Genomic DNA, 14455 nt, shown 5'->3' with positions numbered 1-14455 from the left:
GTGGCTTACAAGATAAAACAGCATGCATCTAAAATGACATTTTAAAAAAGGAGCTTAATACACGGTCATAAGCACCACTTGACATTTTAGAAGAATTATCAATGTATACGTTTTAAAAAATATCGATATTTATTGAATTGACTAATAACCATTAGAGTATAGTACAAGCAGTGCAATTGATTCCACATACTGGAATACAAAACAAGGATACACATCTGAATGATTCAGTGAAAGTTTCAACTTTCCCAACAGATGGATATTAGGTCCTTCAAAAAACCTGCATCTTTCACAGACATCTTTTTTTATCCTGTGATGACAGGACCACTGTGCTGATCCAGCTCTTGTCTTGGGTCACACCTGTTAAAATACATTGGAATTTGATAACCATTAAAACAATTATAAAACCCATGTAGTACCCAGTTAGCTATCCATTGGCACTTTAACCAAAATAGTAATTAACCCTTCATGAGCAAAGAAATGCTGCCCTCCATAGGCTAAAGACAAAACACATAAGGAAGTTCCTTTGACTTAAATTAAGCACTGTGAATCAATGAAAATGTGTAGGCCATATCAAAGTATGTGCATGTAAACAAAATGCATCTGTAATAAGAGAATTATTAAACTCACCTTAGTCGTCCCGATGCCATAGACAAGAGTTTTCCTTCTCATAGGAACTTGTCCTCATCTTGGTCCAATCAATCCCTGGCGATCCATTAACCAGCAGGACATAGGAAGAATGTATCATAATCTATCAATTTTGATAACTCTGTGGAAAGTAAGAGAACATTTTTGAAATTGTCATCCAGACAGATAAAAAATATGTTTCCCAGTGAAGTGGAATAGGCCCAGGACTATTTCAATTATGCATGTATTGTAACAAACCTGATATCCTATGGAAGTATATCCTATGGACTTTCAGCTGGAATTCCAGAGCTCGGAATACCCTGGAGATTCCCATGATATAGAAGACACAGCTAAGGTATCCAGCCTATTTGTTCACCAAGGGCCCGATTCCTACCCAAGTTAAGCGCGTGTAAATGGAACATAATTCCCTTTCTATGCACCTCTCTCTATGCGTATTCTGAACTTGAATATAAGCATGAGAATAGTATTCTATTCACCTACTATTTGTTTTGGGTGGAGATCTAATAAATGAAGGTGTGGCGGAGGTGTGTCAACAGATACGCTGTATTCTGACCTTGACTTAATTCCACCACTTTTACGTGTGAGGAAACCATGAATAAGGTCTAGCAAACCTACAGGTTTCAATTGGAAAAAGCATCCACTTTTTTATTAGAAATAACATTGACTGTAATTTACAACTTAAGAGCTAGGTAAATGAGTAATCCGTTTGGATAAGGGAATTGTAAATATAAATGACACTCGGTTTAGATATATTTTACCTGGAGACAAATGTACAACAAGTCATATGGCAGCAAACTGAAACATATCAACTTTCCTACTGTAAAGTTTATAAAATGCTGTGCCATTATGCAGAATTTAAATTGTACGGCCTTTTGACTTGCAGGGATGGCCACTCAAATGTCTTAAACATGGGGTAGCCTATCTTTCTCAGTTTTCTACTTCTATCATGTTAAATGTTAGCCACTATTAGTATCGATCGTCAGTAGGCCTAATAACACATATTCAACTGCCAACTTACTGATAGTTCCCTTCAGTTGGTATAACCTAAATTATCATTCCATTTAATGACATTGTTTCATTTACCTTAATTTGCTTCCTCTGTAAACTCCGTCATGACCATGTGGTTGTTGCTGAGGATCATTAGTAACAGTTGATTATACACACTACATGACCAAAAGCATGTGGACACCTGCTCATTGAACATCTCATTCTAAAATCATGGGCATAAATATGGAGTTGGTCCCCCCTTTGCTGGTATAACAGCCTCCACTCTTCTGAAAAGGCTATCCATTTGATGTTGGAACATTGCTGCGGAGACTTGCTTCCATTCAGCCACAAGAGCATTAGTGAGGTCGGACACTGATGTTGGGCAATTAGGACTGACTCGCAGTCAGCGTTCCAATTCATCCCAAAAGTGTTCGATGAGGTTGAGGTCAGGGTTCTGTGCAAGCCAGTCAAGTTCTTCCACACCGATCTTGACGAACGATTTCTGTATGGACTTCGCTTTGTGCACAGTGGCATTCTCATGCTGAAACAGGAAAGGGTATTCCCCAAACTGTTGCCCCAAAGCTGGAAGCACAGAATCGACGAGAATGTCATTATATGCTTTAGCGTTAATATTTCCCTTCAATGGAACTAAGGGGCCTAGTTCGAACCATGAAAAACAGCCCCAGACCATTATTCCTCATCCACCAAACTTTACAGTTGGCACTATGCATTCGGACAGGTAACGTTCTCCTGGCATCCGCCAAACCCAGATGCGTCCGTCGGACTGCCAGATGGTGAAGTGTGATTCATCACTCCAGAGAACACGTATCCACTACTCCAGAGTCCAATGGTGGCGAGCTTTACACAACTCCAGCTGACGATTGGCATTATGCATGGTGATCTTAGGCTTGTGTGCAGCTGCTCGTCCATGGAAACCCATGTCATGAAGCTCCCAACGAACAGTTATTGTGCTTAAGTTGCTTCCAGAAGCAGTTTGGAACTCGGTAGTGAGTGTTGCAACAGAAAACTTTTATACGTGACACGCTTCAGCACTCAGTGGTCCTATTCTGTGAGCTTGTGTGGACTACCACTTCGTGGGTGAGCCGTTGTTGCTCCTAGACGTTTCCACTTCACAATAACAGCACTTACAGATGACCGGGGTAGCTCCAGCAGGGCAGAAATTTGACAAACTGACTTGTTGAAAAGGTGGCATCCTATGACGCTGCCACGTTGAAAGTCACTGATCTCTTCAGTAAGGCCATTCTATTGCCAATATTTGTCTATGGAGATTGCATGGCTGTGTGCTTGATTTAATACACCACCAGCAACGGTGTGATTGAAATAGCCGAATCCACTCATTTGAAGGGGTGTCCACATACTTTTGTGTGTATACATACAGTTGAAGTCAGAAGTCTACCTACACTTAGGTTCGAATCATTAAAACTCATTTTTCAAACACTACACAAATGTCTTGTTAACAAACTATAGTATTGGCAAGTCAGTTAGGACATCTACTTTGTGCATGACACAAGTCATTTTTCCAACAATTGTTTACAGACAGATTATTTCACTTTTAACTCACTGTTTCACAATTCCAGTGGGTCAGATGTTTACATACACTACGTTGACTGTGCCTTCAAACAGCTTGGAAAATTCCAGAAAATGTAATGGCTTTAGAAGCTTCTGATAGGCTAATTGACATCATTTGAGTCAATTGGAGGTGTACCTGTGGATGTATTTCAAGGCCTACCTTCATACTCAGTGCCTCTTTGCTTGACATCATGGGAAAATCAAAAGAAATCAGCCAAGACCTCAGAAAAAAAATTGTAGACCTCCACAAGTCTGGTTCATTCATGGGAGCAATTTCCATAAGCCTGAAGGTACCACGTTCATCTGTACAAACAATAGTACGCAAGTATAAACACCATGGAACCACGCAGCCGTCATACTGCTCAGGAAGGAAGTGCGTTCTGTCTCCTAGAGATGCGAAAAGTGCAAATCAATCCCAGAACAACTGCAAAGGACCTTGTGAAGATGCTGGAGGAAACAAGTACAAAAGTATCTATATCCACAGTAAAACGAGTCCTATATTGATATAACCTGAAAGGCCGCTCAGCAAGGAAAAAGCCACTGCTCCGAAACCGCCATAAAAAAGCCAGACTACGGTTTGCAACTGCAAATGGAGACAAAGATATTACTTTTTGGAGAAATGTCCTCTGGTCTGATGAAACAAAAAAAGAACTGTTTAGCCATAATGACCATTGTTATGCTTGGAGGAAAAAGGGGGAGGTTTGCAAGCCGAAGAACCCCAACCCAACAGTGTAGCACAGGGGTGGCAGCATCATGTTGTGGGGGTACATTGCTGCAGGAGGGACTGGTGCACTTCATAAAATAGATGGCATCATGAGGAACAAAAATTATGTGGATATATTGAAGAAACATCTCATGAGATCAGTCAGGAAGTTAAAGCTTGGTCACAAATGGGTCTTCCAAATTATACAATGAACCCAAGCATACTTCCAAAGTTGTGGGAAAATGGCTTAAGGACAACGAAGTCAAGGTATTGGAGTGGCCATCAAAAGCCCTGACCTCAATCATATAGAAAATGTGTGGGCATATGCGAGCAAGGAGGCCTTACAAACCTGACTCAGTTACACCAGCTCTATCAGGAGAAATGGGCCGAAATTCACCCAACTTATTGTGGGAAGCTTGTGGAAGGCTACCCAAAACATTAAACAATTTAAAGGCAATGCTACCAAGTACTAATTGAGTGTATGTAAACTTCTGACCCACTGGGAATGTGATGAAAGAAATAAAAGCTGAAATAAATCACTCTACTATTATCCTGACATTTCACATTCTTAAAATAAAGTGGATCCTAACTGACCTAAGACAGGGATTTATTTTTACTATGATTAAATGTCCAGAATTGTGAAAAACTGAGTTTAAATGTATTTGGCTAAGGTGTATGTAAACTTCCAACTTCAATTATATATATAGCATGTAGGCTAATTAAATCGTTTATGGAGCAGAGTGCAGACCAAGCCATAACTGTTTCAACCCAACAAATGGTGGAACACTTGGCTGTATCACAGTTCAATGGTTAGTGCAGGCAATTGATAAGGGTATAACCTACTATTGTACACTATTCTCCCTATTATAATGTGCTTGAATTAAATTTATTTGGAACCACACCTACAATGCCAGTTGCACACCTTCATAAGGTAAGTCTGAATATCAGCTACTGAGAAGTGCATAGGAAAGTTGTGTGTAAGAAAGGCGTCATTTCCTAAATCGGGCCCGTGGAGCTTTGGAACAGAGCTCTAGCATTAATTTCATGGAGGAATAAAGACATTCTGGATGTAATACATATATGTTCAAAGACAGATATATAGTCTATTCATTACTCTACCAAATCTGATTGATTGAATATATTTTTGGGGACCTAAGAGCTACTTGAATATCAAACATGAGTGGCTAGCAAATCCAATTAGTATGAAGAATACATTCATCAAAATCTAGGAATTAATTTTAAGGTGCTTAAAGAACAAACCCTGATAACATTTTCTGTACCACAGCAGGTTACTTACGGTTGTTTCATACCCTAAGTTTTACCTGATTTAATTCAAAGTACTTAAGGTCTAATTCATTTCTATATAGAAGGGTTTATTAGATGGATATATTACACACAGTTTACTGAAAAACAATAATAAGTTTAACTCTGTTCACCAAAAATACACAAGACAGAAGCATAAAGATATATCCTTGTTACTGAAATATTTGTGGTTCTACAGTAAAATAGAAAAACTGGAAAGCTTAGGTAACATCTGTTTACAGAATTTGAAGTAGTTGAGAAGTGAGAATATGTAATGGTTAACAACTATAACATAATGATCATAGTAATGTTACAATTATTTAATATTCAAACTAAATGGGAATTACAAATCAAACACTACAACAAATAGCCTATATTTCAGTAACAGCAGTGAACCATGAATACTTAAAAAGTGTGACCTAGTCCTTAGTCCAAAATAAATACTGTGTGGAGATTCCCCTTTGAAACCAAATGGTATTGGGCAGATATGTCATATACTTTGGTATAGTGCAGGGGCAAGTAAGAAATGTATGGGCAAAATAATTTAAGTTACCTTTAAACTACTTAGATGCAGAAAAGGACGTCATCAAGTTCACTGCAATTGACGACATGGCTAAGTCAAACAAGGGGTCCCAAATTAATAACACTCCAACTTCAATACAAATATTTTAAAACAAAATGTAATTTAGTTACAACACATTAAGGTAAATATAACAGATCTACGATAACAAGCAGAGACGTATTAACTTAATTTTTACAGCATCTTGGCAAAATATAAACAGTGGTCCACTGCTCAAAATAAAATAATCCAAAGGAGTAGTCCTATTACTTGTGGTGGATGGACAATGGCCATTTAGAGCTAAGTTATTTGAGAACTTTGGAGTGATGACATCTGCCTCCTAGAGCTCAGTAGTTGCTATGGGGTGAAGACATCTGCCTTCTAGAGAGATCTGTAGTTGCTATGGAGGTGAAGACAGCTGTCTCCTAGAGAAATGTTGTTGCTATGAAGGTGGAGACATCTGCAGTTGCTATGAAGGTGGAGACATCTGCCTCCAAAATAATCTGTAGTTAGTTGCTAGATGGCCCTAACGTTGCCTATTTGGGTCATCTTTGAATAGAGAATACTGTAGTAACTTTCCTGTCTGAACCACTCGGTCTGTGTTCAGTCACTCTCGTACCATTATAGAACGCTTGGTGGGAACTATGTTATGAGGGTGTAATCATTTTTGCTAAGGGAACGAGGCTGCTTTGAGTAAGATTTGCTGGGGCTCTAGTAAGCGCCATCGTACCCCCCCCTGCCGTAACCACCACCACCTCGGGTGTAAGGTGCGCTGCTTCTGCCCGAGTAATTACCTTTCATGGGGCCATAATTAGATGACTGGTCGCTATAGCCACCTCCAAAATCACTGTAGCCGTTCCCACCGTAGCCACCCATTTGGTCACCATAGCCTCCACTGTACCCCACGCCGTATCCACCGTCACTGCCTCCATAACCTCCTCCATAGCCAGCACCGTATCCATTTTGAAACCTTCCTCCCCTCCCGCCACGGGTGCCAGCAGCCTGCATTTCTTGCTTTGTGAGGGCTTTTTTCACCTCTACTTTATGGCCATTTATATGGTGGAACTTCAGTACCACCGCTTTGTCGGCAGAATCATAATCTTCGAAATAAACAAAACCAAAACCCCTCTTCTTACCAGTTTGATTATCGCTAATAACCTCGGCCTTCTCGATAGTACCGAACTGAGAAAAGTACTCGTTCAGATGTCCATCCTCTATGTCTTCTTTCAGACCCCCGATAAATATTTTCTTAACCTTAGCCAGAGCCTCGGGTTTTCCCGCATCTTCACGTGCCACTGCTCTTTTCAGTTCAACATTGTTGCCGTCCAGGGCATGAGGCCGGGCGGACATTGCAGCGTCTGCCTCATCAGCAGTAGCATAGGTTACAAAACCAAAACAGCGAGAACGCTGTAGTTGCTGGTTCTGAACAACTACGCAGTCGGTCAGCTGGCCATACTGTTCAAAGTGTTTACGAAGACCACCGTCAGTGGTGTGAACATTTAGTCCACCAATAAAGAGCTTGCAGAGTTGATTTTCCATCTCGCTTTGATGCAATTTATATGGTTATGTCAACGCATAGACTTTTGACAGTGCTTCTTTTGGTGTCTAAAATGGCGGATGTAGACTGGTTGGCGTCGACGTAATGCTTACACGTCTACGAGCCTCCTAGGGGCGAGCTATTGTAAATTGATAAACTCCAATAGAACTACATTTTAGCAAAAAGTTACCCATTTTGCAGCTTTTCATAATCTTAAGGACATAATGATCGGGCACATTGGAATCAAATTTGGACAGGACAAAAACTAGAATACAATTGTATCGACTAGTTTACATTTGGCACGTATGTAGCAAAACAAAAAGCTGTTTATAGATTTTATAAACTGGGTGGGTCAAGCCCTGGCTGACAGCCATGGTATAATCAGACAACGCAGAGTACCTGGATACAGCCCGTAGTCATATACCAGACCCCTTCATGCCTTATTGCTTGAGTATAGCCAGTGCACTGGAGAAAAATAACAATCCTCACTGCTATCCAATCAAATTAGATGTCAGACAACCAAAAATCCCACATTGATTAGGATAGACCTAGTATTAGAAAAGACAGCCTTTGGTAGTGTAATGGTCCTGCCTCCAATCAGGTTTGTCACTCCTCCCTCAATGAGGACTGGTTGTAGACAGCGTAACAGGAAATTCTGGAAGGTCTGAACATTTTATTCTTTTATGCATGAATGGAGGCCAGTTTCACACGTGCCAGATTAGTCTACTCCTGAACAGGAAAGTAACCAGTGATGGTGTTTCATTCTGTAGGGTGCCCAACCACTTCATGATAACCGATCCTGAATAATCCTTTTGAAACAAAATGCCATATGGTTAAATTGACAACATTAAAAACTTTATTACAGGCAAAGGAGTGAGACTCAAGAGTCAACTAATTCAGGATTTTAGTAACATTCCACAACTGCATTGATTTACAAGGTATTGAACAGCACATATTGGACGGAGAAAAGCATTAGGAGGTAACCATTAAAAACAATAACCATAGTTCTTTCAATTCCTCAAAACACTGTCACGAAATTTTATGATCTTAAACCACTCAAGCATTCATGAAGACTGCTTTAAACTCCATTAATACCCCTGAGTTTCATGTTGCAAAGCAATTTGACTTGTTATTAACCTTGCTGGTACTAAGGACAGAGCACAGGTGTCAAACTCATTCCACAGAAGACCGAGTCTTAGCTCCTCCCTTGTACTTGATTAAGGTCAATAATTAGTAAGGTACTCCCCACACTGAAGCCTAGGGCGTAATTGAAAAGGGGGGGGAAAGGCCTGAAACACTAGACCCTCCATAGAACGAGTTTGACACCCCTGACATACAGTATCATAGGAAAGTCTTGAAGCAGGGAAGTTAACTACAATTTAATAAAAAAAAAAATGTTTAAAGAACCACGAAACTACATCGACAAGTCATAAAGTTGAACTGGTAACAAAGTCCATAATGTCTTTAGTAACGCCGCCTAGGGACAATGGTGTAGTCCAGATGGAGGGAGTAGGATAGGGGTTAAATCAGGGTGGGTGAGGGGCGCGAGTCCTTTTAAATTGGAGCAACAAAGAAATAGGGCACTCTGGCCCGTGTGTAAATTCAGTTCATTGAATCAGAAATTATGAACATTTCAAATTGCGGGTTGAGAGGTCAACGGCATCTAATAACCACCATATCCACCCCTGCCATAGCCACCGGCACCTCCACGGGAGTACGGTGCAGCGCTCCTGCCTGAATAGCTACCCCCCTTCATTGCACCATAACCGGAAGACTGCTGACCATAATCTCCGCCAAAGTCATTGTAACCGTTCCCACCATAACTGCCCCCCATTTGATCGCCATAACCTCCTCCGTATCCCCCTTGGTTACCGTAACCACCTCCGTTGCCGTATCCTCCACCGTAGCCGCCATCGTTTCCTCCATAGCCACCACCATAGCTGCCGTAGCCGCCACCTCTTCCGCCGTCGTAGCCATTTTGAGACCCCCTCATTCCTCTCCCACCCCGGCCACCACGACCACCGGCTGACTGCATCTCTTGTTTGGTGAGGGCCTTCTTCACCTCCACTTTGTGTCCATTGATGGTGTGGAACTTCAGCACTACCGCTTTGTCGGCAGAGTCATTATCTTCGAAGTAGACAAAGCCGAATCCCCTTTTTTTGAAAGTCTCTTTGTCGCTGATGACTTCGGCCTTCTCAATTGCGCCGAATTGAGAGAAATAATCATTCAGATGTTCGTCTTCAATGTCGTCTTTCAGCCCACCAATAAATATTTTCTTTACTTTGGCGAGTGCCTCTGGCCTACCAGCATCTTCCCGTGCAACGGCCCTTTTTAACTCCACGTTGGTACCATCGACGACATGTGGCCTGGCGGCCATGGCTGCGTCGGCCTCCTCCGCACTTGAGTAGGTTACAAAGCCGAAACAGCGGGACCTTTGTAGCTGCTGGTTCTGGACCACTACGCAGTCGGTTAACTGGCCGTACTGCTCGAAATGTTGACGAAGGCCATCGTCTGTAGTCTCGACGTTCAAGCCACCGACGAATAGTTTGCAAAGTTGGTTAGTCATGATTACTAGCAGAGTTGTTTTTTACAGCAAATAAAATGTAACCTGACAAAATCGCATCGCTTTAAAAGAAGCTACCCGCGACGCAATGACGTCTGGCGTAGGTTTGGAAATACGTCAACAGTTCTGATTGGTTGTTCCCTTCAAATCCCACCTAATTTTATTCAAATTGCCGTTCTCATCGTTTGTAAATTCATCCTTCACGTTTTATACAATCTCTTCATATGTAATGATCTGAATATCCATTATCTACTTAGCTTTCACTAATCCAGGTCTTTATTCACATCAGTACTCTGGTCTCTGGCCTGACATTCATGTCAGTTCTGTTCTAGCACGACACTGCTGTGCGCATTCAAAGCAGTATTGATGCCAAAGATTTTTGGTTGACGCTCATTTGTGGACGACCTTTCATTCTGAACTACATCTGTTACTCCTTTGTTCCCCCTAACCATTAAAAAAGACTGGCATTGAACATTCAAGTGTAAAAAATAAATAGGCAACTTGAATACATTCATTCAGCAGACACTCTTATCCAGGGGGTCTTACAGTAAGAATAGCATAAACTATAACACGAGAGCTGTAATGTTTTGTACATTTTGACATTCGAGGACAAGAACATCTTACCTTCAGAAGAGTATATATTTTTCATACTGGTCCACTGTAGGAATTGAACCAAAAGCCCTGGCTGTTCGAAGCACCATGCTCTACCAACTGAGCCACAAGGGATTAGTGTGAGTGCGAATGTGAAAAAAGATGTGAATACATTACAGGACATGCAGATAATCCTGGCAGTGCTCAGCATGCCACAATGCTGTTGAATTTGCATATTTAAATTTATTTTGCTAAGAAAATACTGGTGTCCATCTTTCCTATTCATTTAGGATTGAGGTATAACACTACAAATGCCATGCAATATAGGCCCATTTCAATATTAAATGGCTTTTGAGATCTGAAGACATCTGCCTAAATTTAATTAACAGTTACAGTACAAGTAAATGTGCATCAATAACTGCGAGACAGGCAGCCCAATTCAGAGCATTCACTTTGAACTGCATCTTTAGAGCTCAGGAGGTTGAGATTCACTGTACCTGGCACTTAACTATTAAACTAAGATCTAATGACTGCTCAAAATAGCAAATTAGTGGACTAATAGAATTGGACTGCATGTCCAAAGTTCAGTACATGTAACTTGAACATTGGAAGAGTTAATGCAATCCAAAGGCAAAAACTTCCATACAATAATATTGCCCTTCAAACCCATTGCACATGTCCCAATAAAACAATGTAAATCTTTAAAAAAATAGTTTTATTTAAATTGCAGCAAATTAAAAGCATAGCACACCAAAGCCATCATTGGTGTCCATTTTTCCATAGTATGCAATGATCTAACAGTTATGACCCACTTTCCTACAATGGGTAAGAACAGAATAAGTAGTCAATTATTTCACCCTCCTAGATTGACAAGAATAAACCCACTGGCAATCATTGAAACCTGGTAAATACAGTAAAGATTTTAATGCACACATTAGGCAGAATGTCCAGGGGTTCCAAATCACCCATGGAAGTGGGACAGCCTTAACTGCAATCCCCCAGTCCTGAAGGAAACCAAGGCTTTGCCAGATTGGTGTCCTGGCAGTCAGGTCACCATGGCTACCTGGAGGAGAGAGGAAAAGGGTAAAGAATGAGACAGTGCATATAAATACATCAAGCCAAGTCAGGAGGTAACACCATGTGCCATTCCATATATTTGCATTAATGTAGGAAGTGCACTTAGTCTCCTCAGACCATTATTTTAGATTATTTAGGACCAAGTAAGTGCAGTAAAATCCCCTCTTAAAAGATGCATAAGGCCAAAGACCAACTACTGATAAATGCAAAAAACTATCAATAAATTAATCCTAATCAGTACAGTTGAGTACCATTTCAAATCCATATCTTTAATACTTGACCAACACATAGTGAAGACAGTTTGATTTACATACCTAGTTTGCTGATGTGATCCTAAAGAGATATTTCAGAGTCCTATGACAATCGACCCCAGGTATAGAACAGGGTCCCTGTATAAAGTCAAACTGCTACTGCTATGTTGACGTACTTGGATAACAGTATGAACACCTAAATGTAGGAATCAAAGATAAATATGAGAGCCCTCAGGTCCACAAGTTAAAAGCCAGTTAACTTTATGGAACAATTTATGTTATTGCCAACCAACAAAGCCTCCATGCATTGGTCATGGGCAAATTTAACTGCAATCCATTCTTCACCCCCTTAGCTGGGAAGAGCAATGGAAGAAACGCCATGAAGCTAATATTAAATATAAAATAAGTCACATAATATAACCAATCAGAAGTAGACTTAGAGGGATAGTTCGGGATTTTTTCCAGTGATATGAACCATTTATATGCACCTGCGTGCAGCTTGAAGGAAGTATTGGCGCTCGAAACTGCCTTCATACTGGACGCTGATGATTACAAATGGTATACCTTGATTTGACTTTGGAGAAGTAGATCAAGCCGTCAAAAACCCGAACTATCCATTTAAGACATTTGGTAAAATGAGTAAAATAACTAAGTTTGTTTAACTTTTTATTTAAAATGAACATACATATGCATACCACTGCTTAACAATTGTAGTTTGATCTTCAGACAGATTATACAATATACATGAGATATTGCTGAAGTAAATGAAAGGAACATTAAGCTGATAGCGGACGCTATGTATGTGTGTTGGGAAATTACTGTGACGTACTTCGTTGATTTACAAAACATTGTCAAGAATGAAACGTTTAAACTGGATCCGCCCCACCACCTAAGCGTCACCTAAAACCTATAGGCTAGTAGTGGATAGAATACAAATTTACATCAGAGTCATAGCTAATAAATACAACTCCATAGCACATGCGTCCCATTCCCCAAACATTGAAAAAAAGATTAGATCCCAGGGAAATTCGGAACTAATTGCTTAAAATGTAGATAAGAGAAAATAGTATCAAACAAAACAATCCTTGACTAAACTCAAAAACGAATGTACGCAAAACTAAAAAAAAAAAAACAAGCCAACTAACGACAGCTACACGCCCTCAACTTGGAACAAATGATAAATGGGTTTTGCAATCGAACTTTTCTTACAGCAACAGCTGGTCGTGCTAATCAGGTTCTGGGTCGGAAGTCATCTTCCTACCTGTTTGGTTTTGAGGTCTTCTTAATGATTAGGTTTCACAGTGTCGGCATTTTGCCAGTACTTTATGGCAGATGCCCGATGACTGAATTTATTTAGTTCGGTTTGAGGTCGTCCGATCCGACGGTTGAGGGTGTAAAAGACATTTCTTTGCAAATAGTCTGTCGTAGCCACGGGTTTAGTAGCCGCCATAAGCCCCTCTGTTGTAGCCACCCGCACCGCCTCTGGGGGCGTATGGAGCGGGGCTCCTACCGGCATAGTTGCTGCCGCCTTTCATGGGCCCATACCCGGAGGACTGCTGGCTGTACCCACTGCCAAAGTCACTGTAGCCATTGCCGCCACCATAACCTCCCATCTGGTCGCCGTAGCCACCTCCGTAGCTTGCGCCTCCATAACCACCGCCATAGCCTCCACTTCCGTAGCCACCGCCATAACCGCCGCTATTGCCTCCGTAGCCCCCACCGAAACCGCCCCCGTAGCTGTCGTAACCACCTCTGCCGCCACCGAAGCCATTTTGTCCTCCTCTCATGCCTCTCCCCCCTCTTCCACCCCTGCCGCCACCACCAGCTTGCATCTCCTGCTTGGTGAGGGCTTTCTTCACTTCCACCTTGTGCCCATTGATGGTGTGGAACTTCACAACCACTGCCTTGTCGGCCGAGTCGTTATCTGTGAAGTGAACAAAGCCGAAGCCCCTTTTCTTTCCGGTTTCCTTCTCCGCGATTACTTCGGCCTTCTCGATCTCGCCGAACTGGGAAAAATAATCATTCAGATGTTCATCTTCGATGTCGTCTTTCAGTCCACCGATGAATATTTTCTTGACCTTGGCGAGTGCCTCGGGTTTACCAGCATCTTCACGAGCGACCGCTCTTTTCAACTCCACGTTGGTGCCATCAACGACATGTGGCCTTGCCGCCATTGCTGCATCGGCCTCCTCCCCGCTCGAGTAGGTAACAAAGCCGAAACAGCGGGACCTCTGTAGCTGCTTATTCACAACCACAACGCAGTCGGTCAGTTGACCATACTGCTCAAAATGCTTGCGGAGCCCGTCATCGTCGGTATCTACGTTCAATCCACCGACAAAAAGTTTGCAAAGTTGATTTGCGGCGTCCATTTCTTGACAAAAAATACTGCGTAGCTAGCTCGACAGAAAACCTGTATCAGCAAAGCTTGGAGGTAGGGAAATGGCGTCCAGGCCGTATTTATAACGAAGTTATAGTGACGTCAGACTACAGCAACATCACCGTTACGCCCCTGACATTGGAGTTGTTCAGGAGGGTAAGGTTGAAGCAAAACGCTGCGCAGATGATCGGATCACCACAATTTCCGAAGTACTCCTTTCAAAGTAATTCATATACAGGGGGGATTAGCGAATTTACGCAGCCCCTAGTCACC

General features: G+C 41.6%; 3 protein-coding genes across 5 annotated transcripts; all 3 read right to left on the bottom strand.

Moving 5' to 3' along the window:
* Positions 1 to 110: 110 nt before the first annotated feature.
* Positions 111 to 8027, bottom strand: LOC135545695 (heterogeneous nuclear ribonucleoprotein A0-like). Of its 3 annotated transcripts, XM_064973494.1 has the most exons (3): positions 6581 to 8027; positions 628 to 702; positions 111 to 357 (listed from the first exon to the last, which is right to left on the bottom strand). In XM_064973494.1, the coding sequence occupies exons 1-2, from the start codon at positions 7323 to 7325 to the stop codon at positions 629 to 631; spliced, it is 819 nt and encodes a 272-aa protein (XP_064829566.1). In that variant the 5' UTR covers positions 7326 to 8027; the 3' UTR covers positions 111 to 357; position 628. The 3 variants fall into 3 exon arrangements, with proteins under 3 accessions (XP_064829566.1, XP_064829567.1, XP_064829564.1); XM_064973495.1 differs by lacking the exon at positions 111 to 357 and having other exon boundaries at positions 678 to 766; XM_064973492.1 differs by lacking the exons at positions 111 to 357; positions 628 to 702 and adding an exon at positions 773 to 3525.
* Positions 8028 to 8156: 129 nt separating this feature from the next.
* On the bottom strand, positions 8157 to 9974 carry LOC135545696 (heterogeneous nuclear ribonucleoprotein A0-like). Its single transcript, XM_064973496.1, has one exon. It carries the CDS (start codon positions 9887 to 9889, stop codon positions 8987 to 8989), a length of 903 nt encoding a protein of 300 aa, XP_064829568.1. The 5' UTR covers positions 9890 to 9974; the 3' UTR covers positions 8157 to 8986.
* A 1201-nt stretch (positions 9975 to 11175) lies between these two features.
* LOC135545692 (heterogeneous nuclear ribonucleoprotein A0-like) lies at positions 11176 to 14249 on the bottom strand. The gene is made up of 2 exons (XM_064973490.1): positions 13067 to 14249; positions 11176 to 11540 (listed from the first exon to the last, which is right to left on the bottom strand). The coding sequence occupies exon 1, from the start codon at positions 14172 to 14174 to the stop codon at positions 13242 to 13244; it is 933 nt and encodes a 310-aa protein (XP_064829562.1). The 5' UTR covers positions 14175 to 14249; the 3' UTR covers positions 11176 to 11540; positions 13067 to 13241.
* Between the last annotated feature and the right edge of the window lie 206 nt (positions 14250 to 14455).

The sequence above is a fragment of the Oncorhynchus masou genome, chromosome 9 (assembly GCF_036934945.1).
Source record: "Oncorhynchus masou masou isolate Uvic2021 chromosome 9, UVic_Omas_1.1, whole genome shotgun sequence".
Taxonomy (NCBI): Eukaryota; Metazoa; Chordata; class Actinopteri; order Salmoniformes; family Salmonidae; genus Oncorhynchus; species Oncorhynchus masou.
The sequence above is the reverse complement of the archived record's forward strand: the minus strand, read 5'-3'. Positions and strand labels throughout refer to the sequence as shown.

What these genes read in the sequence shown, in the direction of transcription:
- LOC135545696 (XM_064973496.1), bottom strand. Translation starts at nt 9,889, where the DNA reads ATGACTAACCAACTTTGCAAACTATTCGTCGGTGGCTTGAACGTCGAG.
- LOC135545692 (XM_064973490.1), bottom strand. Translation starts at nt 14,174, where the DNA reads ATGGACGCCGCAAATCAACTTTGCAAACTTTTTGTCGGTGGATTGAAC.
- LOC135545695 (XM_064973492.1), bottom strand. Translation starts at nt 7,325, where the DNA reads ATGGAAAATCAACTCTGCAAGCTCTTTATTGGTGGACTAAATGTTCAC. An exon ending in TAATTATGGCCCCATGAAAG is followed by an intron (nt 3,526 to 6,580) that starts GTAATTACTCGG and finishes TTGTTTGTACAG; the next exon opens with ATGAACGTGGTACCTTCAGG.